This window comes from Vigna angularis, chromosome 10 (assembly GCF_016808095.1).
Source record: "Vigna angularis cultivar LongXiaoDou No.4 chromosome 10, ASM1680809v1, whole genome shotgun sequence".
Lineage (NCBI taxonomy): Eukaryota > Viridiplantae > Streptophyta > Magnoliopsida > Fabales > Fabaceae > Vigna > Vigna angularis.
Genome location: NC_068979.1, coordinates 5,222,518 through 5,236,163, shown reverse-complemented (window position 1 = coordinate 5,236,163; position 13,646 = coordinate 5,222,518). Strand labels below are relative to the sequence as shown.

Sequence of the window (13,646 nt, the reverse complement as noted above, 5' to 3'; positions counted from 1 at the left end):
AGTCAGATAATATTTTATAGGGTTTCATGAGATAATAAATTAATAAAATAAATTTTGATGAGTTGGTGAATAAATCCGATTCACAACAAATTTAATCTGGATGAACCAGATTGAAAATTGATCCACTAAAAAAAAAATATTTTTTTAAACCAATCACAACATGCATGGAATTGAATTGTACCTAAAATTTAAAAGGTGAAATGAATTTCGTTTATAAATTATTATGAAATCAGAAAATATGTATTTCTGTATTTTGGCAACTTTGTTAAAATATATAGTTTACCAAGTTTTTTTGTTCACTCTTCTATTATAGTTTTCTTGATGTACTCCACCTATTATGATACATGTCTGTAGTAATATTAAGTGACAAACAAACCTTGTATAATAAAGAATATTTATATTTAGATGAACCTTACAAAAAAGGGTGAAATATTTTAAATGGATTAGACAATTCTTACCATTTGAATGTTATAAAAAAAATTTATATTTATTTTTACACTAAATAACATGGTAAATGATTTTGAACAATGAAAGTATATTTCAAACCAGTGAGATGTGCAACGTGTATATGTTTATTGTTTTTATAACAAAGAATGAAGTTATAATTATAAAAATAAAGTAAATATTTTTTCAAATTTATTTTACATAATTTTTACTTATTAAACGGAATAAAAATTAAAAAATTAGTTAAAGAATAAAAGTAGTTAATTGTTATTTTAATTTTAAAAGAATTCTTGTTAACGAATAAAATTACCAAACAAATGTATAAAAAAGTTTGAATCCTTTTATGTAATAATACTAAAAACACAAACACCACGTTCATATATATTCAATTTTATCTCATGATAATAAAAGATAAAAATATAATTTTTATGTTAAATTTATTTGAAAATGTAAAAATAGAAAATAGGTATAAAATAAATAATGAATTGTAAAAAAAATATAAAAATAAAAAAAGTGTGAAATAACTATTTTTTATAATTTTATTATAAGTAGGTAATTTTTTATAAAGTGGTTATTGAATTAAAAGAGATAAAATAATAAAATCATTTAAATTAATAAAGATAAATGTAATAATAAAATGCATCCATGATTATAAATAGTTATAGAAAAATATTTTTTAGAATAACAGTTATAAATGATACATAATATTGTTTAAGATGAGTATATTAGGGCAGAAAATGATTTTGAATTAATAGGAGTAGAGGGTGATTTTGAGTGTGGTAATTTTAATTTCTTTCTTGGGCATTCAAACAGAGATAAGGAAAAGTGAGAAATGGAGTATAAATTAAGATGAGAGAGAATTGTGATTTAAAAGATTTATAAAATATTTAAATTATTCCTCCAGAGAGAGAGAGAGGGTAGTACATAGACATATACGGATGTGTTTGAGGGTGATAATAATATATTTAGTTTGGGTTTGGAAAACCAAAACCTATCCGACAATCTTCTCCTTCGCCCTTTTCCCAGGTCTTTCTATAATCACCCACTCCTACATTATAAGTTAATTAATGTTTATTAGAAGGGAGGAAGATGAGGGGAAAGTGAGGGAGAGAAGAGTGCAGATGTTGTTTAAAAGGAATGGAAATGTGAGTGAGTGAGAGTGAATGTGTAGGAAAATAGAATAGGCCGTTATAGGATGATATGGTGGTGGGGTGGCAGGTATAGAATACAGCCTGGACTGACACAAAAGCAGTAATGATTCGCCTTCTGATTCGGCTATCAATCTTGTCGTTTTTTCCACCTCACCCAACTCACTGTTTTCCCCCCACAACAGGACGAAACTTCAAAATCCCACACCAAATGCTCTACAGCCTGGACTACTCAGTCAAACTCCCAAACCATTCATTATTAACTCCTAAAACCCTTTTTTCAAAAATTTAATTCACAAAAATATAATAATATTAATAATAATCTCTTCTCCCCACGAGGCAGAGGGGTGGAGGCTATAGTTAAGTGGAGCGTTGAGTCTGTTTATGTTTTCATTCTTATTTCATGAGAGGAAAAAATACGTCACTTAGTTGTGTAAATGGGAGCAGCTCAGAAGCAGACGCGTGTCCCATTACAGCTGTATCCCAAATCCCAAGCCAACCGCTTCCCTGGAAGAAGCGGTACCGATTGCCCATAACGCTCGCTGACAACTCCAAAACCTAACTTGCCAAATCGGTGTCCTTTCACCCTCTCCCTCTCACATATAAGGAATTGGAGGAAGCAAATACTCCACGCCACAGGAGCCTCTCCTTCGTCTCTCTCCTTCTTGTTCCTCACGACCAAAACATATTTATGAACCCAGGCGTTGTTGTGTCCAGAAAGGACATGGACCGGATCAAAGGCCCATGGAGCCCCGAGGAGGACGATGCTCTGCAGAACCTGGTGGAGAAGCACGGGCCCAGGAACTGGTCCCTCATCAGTAAGTCCATCCCTGGCCGCTCCGGCAAGTCCTGCAGGCTTCGCTGGTGCAATCAGCTCTCCCCTCAGGTCGAGCACCGGGCCTTCACGCCCGAAGAAGACGACACCATAGTCAGGGCCCATGCTCGCTTCGGGAACAAATGGGCCACCATAGCCCGCTTGCTCCAGGGCAGAACCGACAACGCAATCAAGAACCACTGGAACTCCACCCTGAAGCGCAAGTGCACCTCATCCATCATGGACGACCACCTTCCACCGCTTAAGAGGTCCGTCAGCGCCGGTGCGGCCATCCCGGCCATCCCCGTCTCCACGGGACTCTACATCAACCCTCCCACACCCGGTAGCCCCTCCGGATCCGATGTGAGCGAGTCCAGCGTGCCGGTTGCATCCCCCTCACACGTCTTCCGTCCTGTGCCTAGGACTGCTGCGGTTTTACCGCCAGTAGAAACCACCTCCTCCTCCAATGACCCTCCTACTTCCCTTTCCCTGTCCCTTCCCGGTGTTGACTCTTCTGAGGTCTCAAATCGGGTAACCGAGTCAGCCCACCCTGTACCACCGCCACAGCCGTCGAACACCATCCCTTTGCTGCCAATGATGACTGCTGTTGTGCCCCAGTTGAAGCCACCGGGATTGGGGGCTTTCAATCTAAGTGCAGAGTTTTTGGGGGTGATGCAGGAAATGATAAGGAATGAGGTGAGGAGTTATATGGAGCGGCAGAATCCGAATGGGATGTGTTTTCAGGCAGCCGATGATGGGTTTAGGAATGCTTCCGTCAAGCGAATTGGGATTAGCAGGGTGGACTCGTAAATATGATCAGAGCATAGTTGGGATGAGAGAAAATGCTGGTTTGCTCCTCTCCAAATGGGAAAAAAAGAAGCAGCTTTTAATTTTTTATCCTGTCTTTTTTTATCATCAAAGTTTCTAGGAAATAATTTTGGTCAATGTACAGTAAGAGAACTCGATCCATAAGCAGAAGCAGCGAAGATGCGGAGATACATAGATTCTAAACGAGTCTGAGAAATTTCTGTAACTATTTTTATCTTCTCTTGGTCCTGTTCTCCAGTGAAACAAAAACAAAAAAACAATCTTAGAATAAACAAAATCCTTCAAATCTATTTCCTTGCTTGTGGAACATAAATTTCAATCTGGGTTGGTTTCGGATTAAAACAAGTTAGGCATAGGGGAGTTTTGGAAAACTTGAGTTGCCGAACTTTGAAGTAGTTAAATTAGTTTAGCGAGGGGAATATTACTGAATCGATGCTGGTTTCAGTCTGTGTGTAGTTTCTGTGTCGGGACCTAAAATAGACAGATAAAATTTTATGGTTTTTATGTATGCATGAGTTGGGGCTTTATTGGTTGAATTGAAGGAGCAAATTTGAACAAATATATAAAACTGGGAGAAGACAAGAATAGTGAGAAATCCATTGGCATGCTGATTAAGTTAAAAAGTGATGATCTCAAAGGAACAGTTTAGTAGAGCGTGGCCCCCATGTGTTCTGAGAGATAAGAACGAGTAGCTGGTACAGTACATACATAGAACAGAAGAAGCTGAGAAGAAATGTTGAATTGTTCAACTCCGCCATGAAATTGATTATTGCTTTGAAATGTAATGCATTAGTTGAAAGAGGGGTTATAGAATTGCAGAAAAAGATAATTTAATAAGCGATGATGCGTTAATGCATTTCGTTATAACGGTTTCAAAGAATGTAAAACCTGAACCGGTATATCCACACTATATTCCTGGTATAAACAATTCCTCACCTGATTCTAAGCCACTACTTTCTTTCATTTCTATTATTATATTTTCGTATCAATGACATTGATGGCCAATTTAAGCCATCATATATTTTTCTCATCTATGGCACGACTCTAATAATTCAATATGACTTTATTTTCCATTTTTCTATTATTATACAAGTAATAAATGATAAAGTATATAAAATAAAAGTATTAATAATAAAAAAAAAATCCTGAAGAACAATTCTTGTATCTCATGCTTCTTTTGCTTTTTTTTTTTCTTTTGAGCATTAGTTTAAAATGGGTATATTCAATTTTATTGTTCACCCGTCAAAATTGATCTTGATAAAGGAGAAGATTGACGTTGACTCTACCAACGGTGAGCAAAGAATAATGTGCCTGATATAACCATTGGTAGTTTAGCTGGCAACTAACGGATTAACAGATAAAATATCTGATTTTCAACGTTGTTGCGGTGGCAGTTAATTAACCACTAAGCTAAAGTTTTCCTTTCCATGATGACAGAAAAATAGCACAATTCTTATTTAAAGTAAAAAATCTAATATAAAAATGTGATTTATAAAAATGAAATATTTTAAATTAGGTTATAAATATGGCCTGTGAAAACTGCTTTGATTATTATGTGGAGGTAGGTCCATGCTCTGATTACGTTTACAGCAGGCAATTAATGAAGCCAAAATATAGCAGTGGAGACATTATATTACAGGTCTGTAGAACGATTGCTTTGAAACGGAAGAAAACTGAATTAGGAATTGGTTTATAGATTTTCGTAATAATTAGGTAAGTGTCCTAGATTCGTCGATGATGTTGGCAATAGTCCAAAATGCTGGCCAGTTGATAAAGAGGTAGACCAACATCTAAACCATGGTTTGTGTGAAAAGATAAAAAATAAAAAATAAAACTAATTATGCGTTATGTAACGAACCACTTTCGGTAAGTAGTGGAATTTTGCTCATCATTTACAGTACAATAATAATATCTAAAGCCTATCAAAATTCAATGGATCAGAGACACTGCATAGGAACTTATCATCGCCGTTTTCAAATGTCTCTCTAATGCAATTTTATATCCAATAATAAAATTTCGATTTTTCACATCAGGAAATGATTAACTTGGATGCAAATGATTAAATATTTCTTCGTTGATGTTCACCTTCCGAAATCATGGACAGGATATTTCTTTTTTTTTTAGTTGGATTAAGACACAAGCCAAGAAGAATTAGTTATATGTTTAGTTTAGATCTGAAATAAACCAAATTAATAAAATTTCCTCTCTCTCTCTTTTTGTTGTTGTTGAAGTGTTAGTATTGGGATATGGTATATGATTATTCTAATTAATCAATATCGTTTCTCTTTCTGTATTTTCTTTCATGTTACTTCTACAATATTGTGTTGTGTTACTTCAGTTAAAAATAATTAATGTTTTTAATCAATTGACTATAATATCCTACGAGTTTATTATTATTTAGATATTAAATGTATTAACTAGTGGAATAAATGGTTTCGATGGCAACTGGTATATTTTTCGAATAAAGATAAAAGAGAAAGTATACACATTATTTGCTCAGGTAAATGAACGCTAATATTGCAATGATACATAGAGAATAAAAAATAGATATGGCGAAAATAATATCAATGGTTTATAAGCTTAAACTCCCCAATTTTTTTTTCTATATCTTATATTAAATGGAGAATTTATGTTCATAAAGTGTAATTGTATATGAGTCTGGTAATTTTAATAACAAACTCGTCATGTTAGTTTTGATAGTTTTGAGATAAAATTATCACATTGATTTAATAAAATAATTAGCGGGACAACTAAAGTCACCTCAACTGGTATATCTAGTGTAATTAAGAATATTTGCAAGATTTAGCATCAATTAATCTGGTAATTGCGATTAAGAGATGATTGTGGCATAATTAGGTCACTAATAAGTAAAACTCCGTTATAGTTTATATAAATAAGGGAACTATGTGTGGTGTTACAATCATTAATTGTTACATTTAATACCAGTGTGACTAGACCCTATCTGACATAAGAATCAAAGTACATTTTGCAGTTATTATTCGAGCGGTTGTAGATCGAGTGAAGATTGCATCAAATCAAACGAAATAGAGGAAGTTAATAGTACTATATCAGTCCATTAGAAAAAAATTTGGTACCATAGTAAGATCAAATGAGCACTTATAAACTCATTCAGTGACTACAAAAAATATGACAAGCAACGTTGTGTTAGAAGAAGCTTTGAATAACTAACTGGACCCAAGGGAAATGATAAGGAACCTACATAAGTGAATGAATGAAATACAAAGCAAATATAAGCATGAGTTAAAGTCTTGCATGCAAAAAACACAACCATGCGACAGAGTCACTATATTAAAATTCTTGTGCCCTTTACCCAGACACAATCCAAACCGACGAAGCAACTGTGTGATGAAGCAAAACCCATTTGTCATAATCAACGTAAACACTAAAAAATCTTTTGGAATTAGTGACAATTTTATTTTGCTCATAACATTTTCGAAAACTTTTGTATACAACCAAAGATACAATTTTTTTTTTTGCAAAACTCTCTATGAAAACTATGAAATACTCACATCATGTTTGACAAGTTAGCTACGAAATGATTATTATTATTTCTCTTAAGTTCTTTATATGCCTTTAACATTTCATGAAAAGACCGTAGGGCTTGTGTACTGTATATGGTTGAGTACTCCACGACCACATTAGTGTTGGTCTTGTCCTAACGATAAGACACATAACACAACCGAATATGTCCTAAATGCTTGCATTTAAACATGTCCAATTTGCATGATAACTACCAATAAGCGGTCTGATTGATTACTTGCCCGTCAACTATAACTAATGGTGTCTCGACTATAGTGTGATTCAGCATAATATGATCAAATATTGACTCGGACAAGATAATTGGGCCACTAAACCTAAGCCTTGATCCATCTAGGTAAGAGTCCACAAACGTAAAAAATTATATTATAAATAACACAATCATGAGATATTTTATTTACATTCTCATTAATTGCACACTTTGTGCTTTGTTAATATTTGAGTCTCATTTGAATGTAAGTGTATCTTCTACAAATACAATTATTCTATTTCTTGCTGAAAAGAGTATAGAGAAGGAGGAAGAAGAACACTTTTGAGGTCCAAGTTTGTAGAATTAAAATATTTGCATGATAAATCTTTAACTCTCTAAAAACATTTTAAAATCTTTCTTTCAAATTATATTTTATGTATTAAAAAAAATCGTTTCGAAAAGTTCGTTCTGGAATGTATTATTTATGTTGAGTTTGTTTTTAAAATTCTGTTCTATTATTTTTATTTCGGAAATCATTTTTCAAAAATTTCTCTTGTTTTGGCACATTGCGGGAGTGCTGTTCTAAACATTGGGGGGTGCAGAAAGATAGATCTGTTTCGGTTTGTTTCTTTTGAGCAGTGCTTGCCTGTATTGTAAGAGAAGACCTATCTGGGAACAATATAAATATAAAAAAACCCTATTTGAGGCCCAACGTTATTTTACAAAACAGGCTAACGTATGTTGTTTCTTGATTATACACATTTACAAAAATCTTAGACACATCTTAACTATTTTTTTCAAATATTATTCACATCGTTGTTGATGTGAACGGATGAAACGACACGAGAAAATTTGAGATTTTCTAAAATAATTACTTACGTAACATATTTTTCAAATGTTTTAAGAAAATGCATTCATATAGTCTGTGCATCTCAGTTTTCTAAAATGCATTCATATAATTACTTACGTAACATCATTAGTTTTTGTTTTTATGTAGGGTAAAGCAATTTCCATCAATACACTTTCACAGTTTTCCTCCTACGTGGTTTGAGTAAGCATATTTTTGTCATACGTCGTAATCCTCGTTCTAAACTGATTTAGGGTACCTGCCAAAGGTACTCCGATACTTAAGTGAATAAATAGTCCGTATGGAGTCAGAACAAAGTCTTAAATTCACAATAAATACGATAACTTACCTCTTATCTGACCTTTATTTATAGTTTTTGAGATGAGCCAAATATTAGTGAAATATTAATTGATATTTATTCTTAGTTGTGATTCTTGATGTTCCTTAAAAAGTGTTTTACGACTAAGATTGATCGTTCGGTCATCACACATGCTAAGCCGGATGACCTTTTTATTATCTTTGCTCGGGATTGGGTGACATAAAGGATCGTCCGCTATTGTTTTGGTCAAGACCGTTCGACCAGAGATACATACGGTACAATTTTATAATTATTTTTGTGGTATTCTTATATGAATAATTTAATAATAATAATAATAATAATAAAATAAACAGTATTCGAGCTCTTTAGTTGAAGCAATATAAGTTGTTCAGGAAAAATAAATGTAACTTTCGGTGAAGAAAAGGCAGATTCGTAAAGGCTAGGCCCTTTCCTTTAATTTTTGAAATACGATTGAGACCACGAATGAGGATTCTGCTTGTCCCGAAATTGGATACACCATTTTGTCGTCCATCAATTGTCGCAAAAGAAAGTCAATAAATAGCCACACAAACTATTAATTGAAAACAATTTAAATTAATTTGTCTAATTCGACTAACAACATCAAAAAACAACTGAGATATTTTTATAATTTAATTCGCTTGATGGATTTAATTTTACTAGATAAATGAACTATGTCTCAAAAATAATATCTTTAGTCTAGTTGTTTGAATTAAAAGGGATTAAAATGTTTGCCTAAATGTACACAGGTAAATAAAGTATTTACAAATATTACTTGATTAATTATATGTATATAATGCGTTTAATTGGTAAGTTATAAATAACTGAGTTTAATGACAAATATGTGAACTGTTTTTAATAATATGTTGTGAATGAGAATGTGTAATATTAGTTTAATGTTCACGAATGTCAATAATTACTAAAAAGTTACAATTAAAATGTAGTAGATATCCAATACAAATATTCTAAAGTGTAGAATTGGCTAGTTGCACTATTCTATTTGATGTAATTGATAATCCTTTAATCATGTTGACAAAAGATCTATATAAATATAAATATATGTATCTAGACTTTTGTGTGTGCATATATATTTAACTAACTATTTGTCTCAATGTTGTCAGAACTTTACTTTCTTTTTTTTAATTATGAAACGATTTTATTTATACCCATATAGCAGTAACTAGGAAATATTGTATTAAAATGACGAACTCATTTATTGTAAGTGGATGAAATATCTCAATTGATTTTTAACACGCGCATCACAAAACAGATTATTCTGTTTCATTAATCTTACGGTTTCTGAAAAATGCAGTAAATTAACGTTTGGATCTGTATCAGAAGAAGATTAAAAAAATTGTAATAAAAAAATTAAAAAATAGATTTTATGTTTAATTTAATTTCACAAAATTGATTTATAAAATAAAATTTGTATAATTTATATATTATAAATTAATCTTTATTATGTTGAAAAGAAAATATAAATAAAAAATTTAAACAATTGATAATGATTAAAGGTTTAATTGCTTCCTTTGTCCCCAGTTTGGTTGAATTGTGTCAAATTCATCCTCATTTTTAAAAAAGTTTCATTGTCGTCCTCACGTGGTATAAAAGTGTCAATTGAATCCAAACATAAAAAAAATTTGTGTCAAAGTAGTCATTTTTCCTATATATCTGTGTCTTCCTTTCATATGTCACTTCTCTGGAGCTATGAAAAGCCTTAAATTGGATAAGGTAAAATGAATATCTGTACTTGATTGTATGAAAGGAAGACACAGAGATATAGGAAAAATGACTACTTTGACACAAATTTTTTCTATGTTTGGATTCAATTGACACTTTTACACCACGTGAGGACGACAATGAAACTTTTATACCACTGTGAGGACGACAATGAAACTTTTTTAAAAATGAGGATGAATTTGACACAATTCAACCAAACTGGGGACAAAGGAAGCAATTAAACCATGATTAAATATTAAAAGGCAGGAGAACCAGTGAAATATGATCTTAAAACTCGGCATCCACGTGAGAAAAATAATAGAGAATCTTGTAATCTTTTTGATTGTTAGGGGAATGTGAACCCAAGTACAAATACTCAGTTTACTAGTCGCTAATGACCCTTCCACATTGATTCCACCGTTACTTTTGCCTCTGCTACTCACTTTTCCACCCATAACATATTCAAACATTTGCACTCAAATCTTGGAACCAAAGATCCTCTTTGTTTCCCAACCAAATAGAAATATTCTCTACTCACATTTTACACTGTCAAAGGTTTAAGTCTCCTCACCTTAAATAAAAAAAAATACATCATTAAACTTCTTTAACATCTTTTAATATTATATAAAGTATATTGACTTACACAACATCAATTTTATTTTATTCAATAAAAATATTTTACAGTGATTATTTCTCTTATTTAATGAGTGCTTGTTGATATTTGAAATAGTGAAATATTCAGCCGAGACTCTATATTTTATTTTTCTTCTTTTCCCATATCTTTAGGAATGTCCATGAATAGTGATTCATTTTGTATTCAGAAACTCTTCATCCACCCAAACATCCCTTAACGGGTCCCACCCGAACAAAGCCCTCCACCGTTCATTAACTTCAAAAGCAAACACCATTGGTTTGGCTCGGTCGTTCAAGATGCCAAAGGTAATATTTTGTGTCCCCCCACGTCTCTTTATTTGGGTATAAACACTCATGCCACTTACAAAGAGTTTTGAAGCCAACAATTCAGCCAAACACAAGAACAATAATGATGAGACTCCCCATTTCACTTATGGTAGTTCTCACAGTGTTGGTCGTCACAATGCCAACCCTTGTAAATTGTAGAGTCCTTCCATCACAACAAAACCTCACTCATCATCATAAACCTATCAAGGATCAACCACAGTTTACACTTTCACTCACCAAAGACAAACCCAACACTCACGATAATATAAGAACCCGTCTTTTGATTGAGACTCAAGTCAACACCATGTCTTCAGGGCCAAGCACAAGAGGTTCGGGTCATTAATCATGATCGTCGGCGTCAATTAATTTCTTTACCTGGTTATGTAATGGGTATCAGTTGTATATATTTAAAAAATTGTGTAAACTTTGTTAATATCGTATTTAGATGTCCGTAAATATTTTCTCAACAAAAATACAAAATTTCATGTTAAAAAGTAGATTTTTTAAGTCTAACTTAACTTCATAAAATTTGTTTGTAAAACGAGGATCTTCGCCGGACGTTCTTCTGTCGCTTCCGAGCGCCTGTTGCTGTCGAGCGTCATCCTTCTCCTATCTCCAGCCAACCGGACACCGAATAGGGGACAACCTGCAGAAAACACTTCGATGCTCAAGTTAAAAATTTGCTCGGTAGACCTTTTATAATTTAGTAGTGAGTAAAACGTGAGATTACGTCAAATCCTAAACCCTTATTTATAGAGTTTACTCGAATCCTAAACCCTTATTTATAGAGTTTAAAGGAATCTGACCAATTAATTTACCTCTTAATGGTCATTAATGTAAACCTTAACTGTTTAACAGTAGTCATTATAACATTTATTTGTGCATTAAGTCTACTCAATGGTTGTACGACCAAAAGATTCTTCTCTGCACGTTGATCGTTCGATTCCTTAGGATCGTATGTCATCTTGTGTATGAGTCCAAAATAATTAGAGATTCTCCTACACCTCTTCGGTCGATAATAAGTCCATAATAAAACATCTATTTATATATTAACGAGAAAGTAGGATGTAAATTTATGAAGTGATTTGTATGTGACTCGTACAGAATGCATGTAAGTACGCAATTTAAGCGAATGATATTTTTTAGTTTAATTAATCATTTTGAAATATTTTACATATACAACCAGTATAAAAATTTTCAGTAAATATGAAAATATCGTACTAGTATTCCAGTGCATATATTTATGTTAATCTGATTAAAGGATATATACTATACTTGACTAATTCAATAAAATTAGAGTTATTATTACTATTATAGTATAAATTAATACGACAAGACTTACGTGTCCTCCATTGGGAGTCGTTTTTTTGAAGCCCATTCAAAGCATGCCTACGAAAACGGTGGTTTGATGTTTGAAGGCCCATGGTTTCATCTTCGAGCTGTCGATATCATATAATATTGTTGTGTCACTATCTATCTACATTCACTATTTTCATTGTCCTTTCTACCCTTACACTCTCTGTTAACACGTATATAGCATTCACCACCCGATTCTGTGTTCGGTTTGGTAGAGAAAAATAGCGGAATGACGACGATGGCGGAATTGACGACGACGAAGCCCAGCCGGAGCGACGAGATTTTGGATACGGAAGAGCAATTGAGGATCGCTTACGAGATCAAAGCCCATTTCGATGCCTTGCAACCCGACCGACCCGTCAAACCCAACAGAAGCGAACCCGGATCGCCACGCGCCGTTAACCACTCCCTCTCTAAGAACGATATTCCGGAGCTTCATAAATTTCAATCTCTTCAATCTAGCTCTCATGTAGCTAACTTCTCTCTCTCTCTCAACCAATTATCAGAGAATAAGAAGAGTTTTTGGTGTGTTTTTCTGATAACTGCTAAAATTGACAGGATACAATTTCAACAGAGGGGGTGGTGAACGCACAGGACGAGTTTGTGCCGACGCAGTACTATAATGAATTGGCGTCCATTGACAAACAGCATCACACGGTTCGTGAACAAACCCTTTCTGGATCCACAATTAATTAAATCAAACTGCTGAAGCATCTGAGTTTTATTTTTGTGACCTTTTTGAAAAATTTCATGCGATTCAGTTTCTTGGATTTTTTCTTTTCGTTGTTGAACAGACGGGGAGTGGATTCATAAATGTTGTAACAGAAGGAGAGGAAAGTGGGTATAAGATTGAATTGCCCGATGGCCATGTTAATGCAGTTGAAACAGAAATCCAACCCAGAGGATATAAAAGCAACCCTGCCACCAACGACTGGGTTCCTAGCAGTGATGATTATCAGGTAGAGAGAAATAGTGTTTATTATATACACATGTAATATGTATTATGTATGGTATGATGTTGAATTGAATAGATAACCTCCTGATGTTCTTTTCATATTGTAAGTTGTGACAGGTTTTCGTGTCCTCAAAGCCAAGTAGAAGCGAGTGCTCCTGATCTGCCATTGCTAGGTGAAAATGGTGTATTTTCTACCGGCTTTTTCTTATTATATATGTCTATTTATTTATAAGAGATGAGGTGTGGTGGTACAACTGTTGTTGTATGAGAGAAATATCACTCATGATTAGAGATTATGAAAATAATTGAAGTAGTTCAAGTGCACTGTAAGTCTACTTGCTAGTTCAAGTAGACAATCAGTCTAATTGCATCCATGACATTTGTTCTTATACTTGAATACGCATTTAAATTTTACTCTCAAGTTCTTTTTATGGAAAGTACACACATACTAATTATACTCGCATTCTGGATATTTTTCGAAATGAGTAAA

General features: G+C 33.3%; 2 protein-coding genes across 3 annotated transcripts; both read left to right on the top strand.

Moving 5' to 3' along the window:
- Window positions 1–2,045: 2,045 nt before the first annotated feature.
- On the top strand, window positions 2,046–3,524 carry LOC108336096 (transcription factor MYB44). The gene has a single exon (XM_017572424.2). The coding sequence runs from the start codon at window positions 2,284–2,286 to the stop codon at window positions 3,214–3,216; it is 933 nt and encodes a 310-aa protein (XP_017427913.1). The 5' UTR covers window positions 2,046–2,283; the 3' UTR covers window positions 3,217–3,524.
- Window positions 3,525–12,337: 8,813 nt separating this feature from the next.
- LOC108334555 (uncharacterized) lies at window positions 12,338–13,577 on the top strand. Of its 2 annotated transcripts, none has more exons than XM_017570393.2 (4): window positions 12,338–12,670; window positions 12,760–12,858; window positions 12,996–13,160; window positions 13,265–13,577. In XM_017570393.2, exons 1-4 carry the CDS (start codon window positions 12,431–12,433, stop codon window positions 13,268–13,270), a joined length of 510 nt encoding a protein of 169 aa, XP_017425882.1. In that variant the 5' UTR covers window positions 12,338–12,430; the 3' UTR covers window positions 13,271–13,577. The 2 variants fall into 2 exon arrangements, with proteins under 2 accessions (XP_017425882.1, XP_017425881.1); XM_017570392.2 differs by having other exon boundaries at window positions 12,339–12,670; window positions 13,274–13,577.
- Window positions 13,578–13,646: the final 69 nt, after the last annotated feature.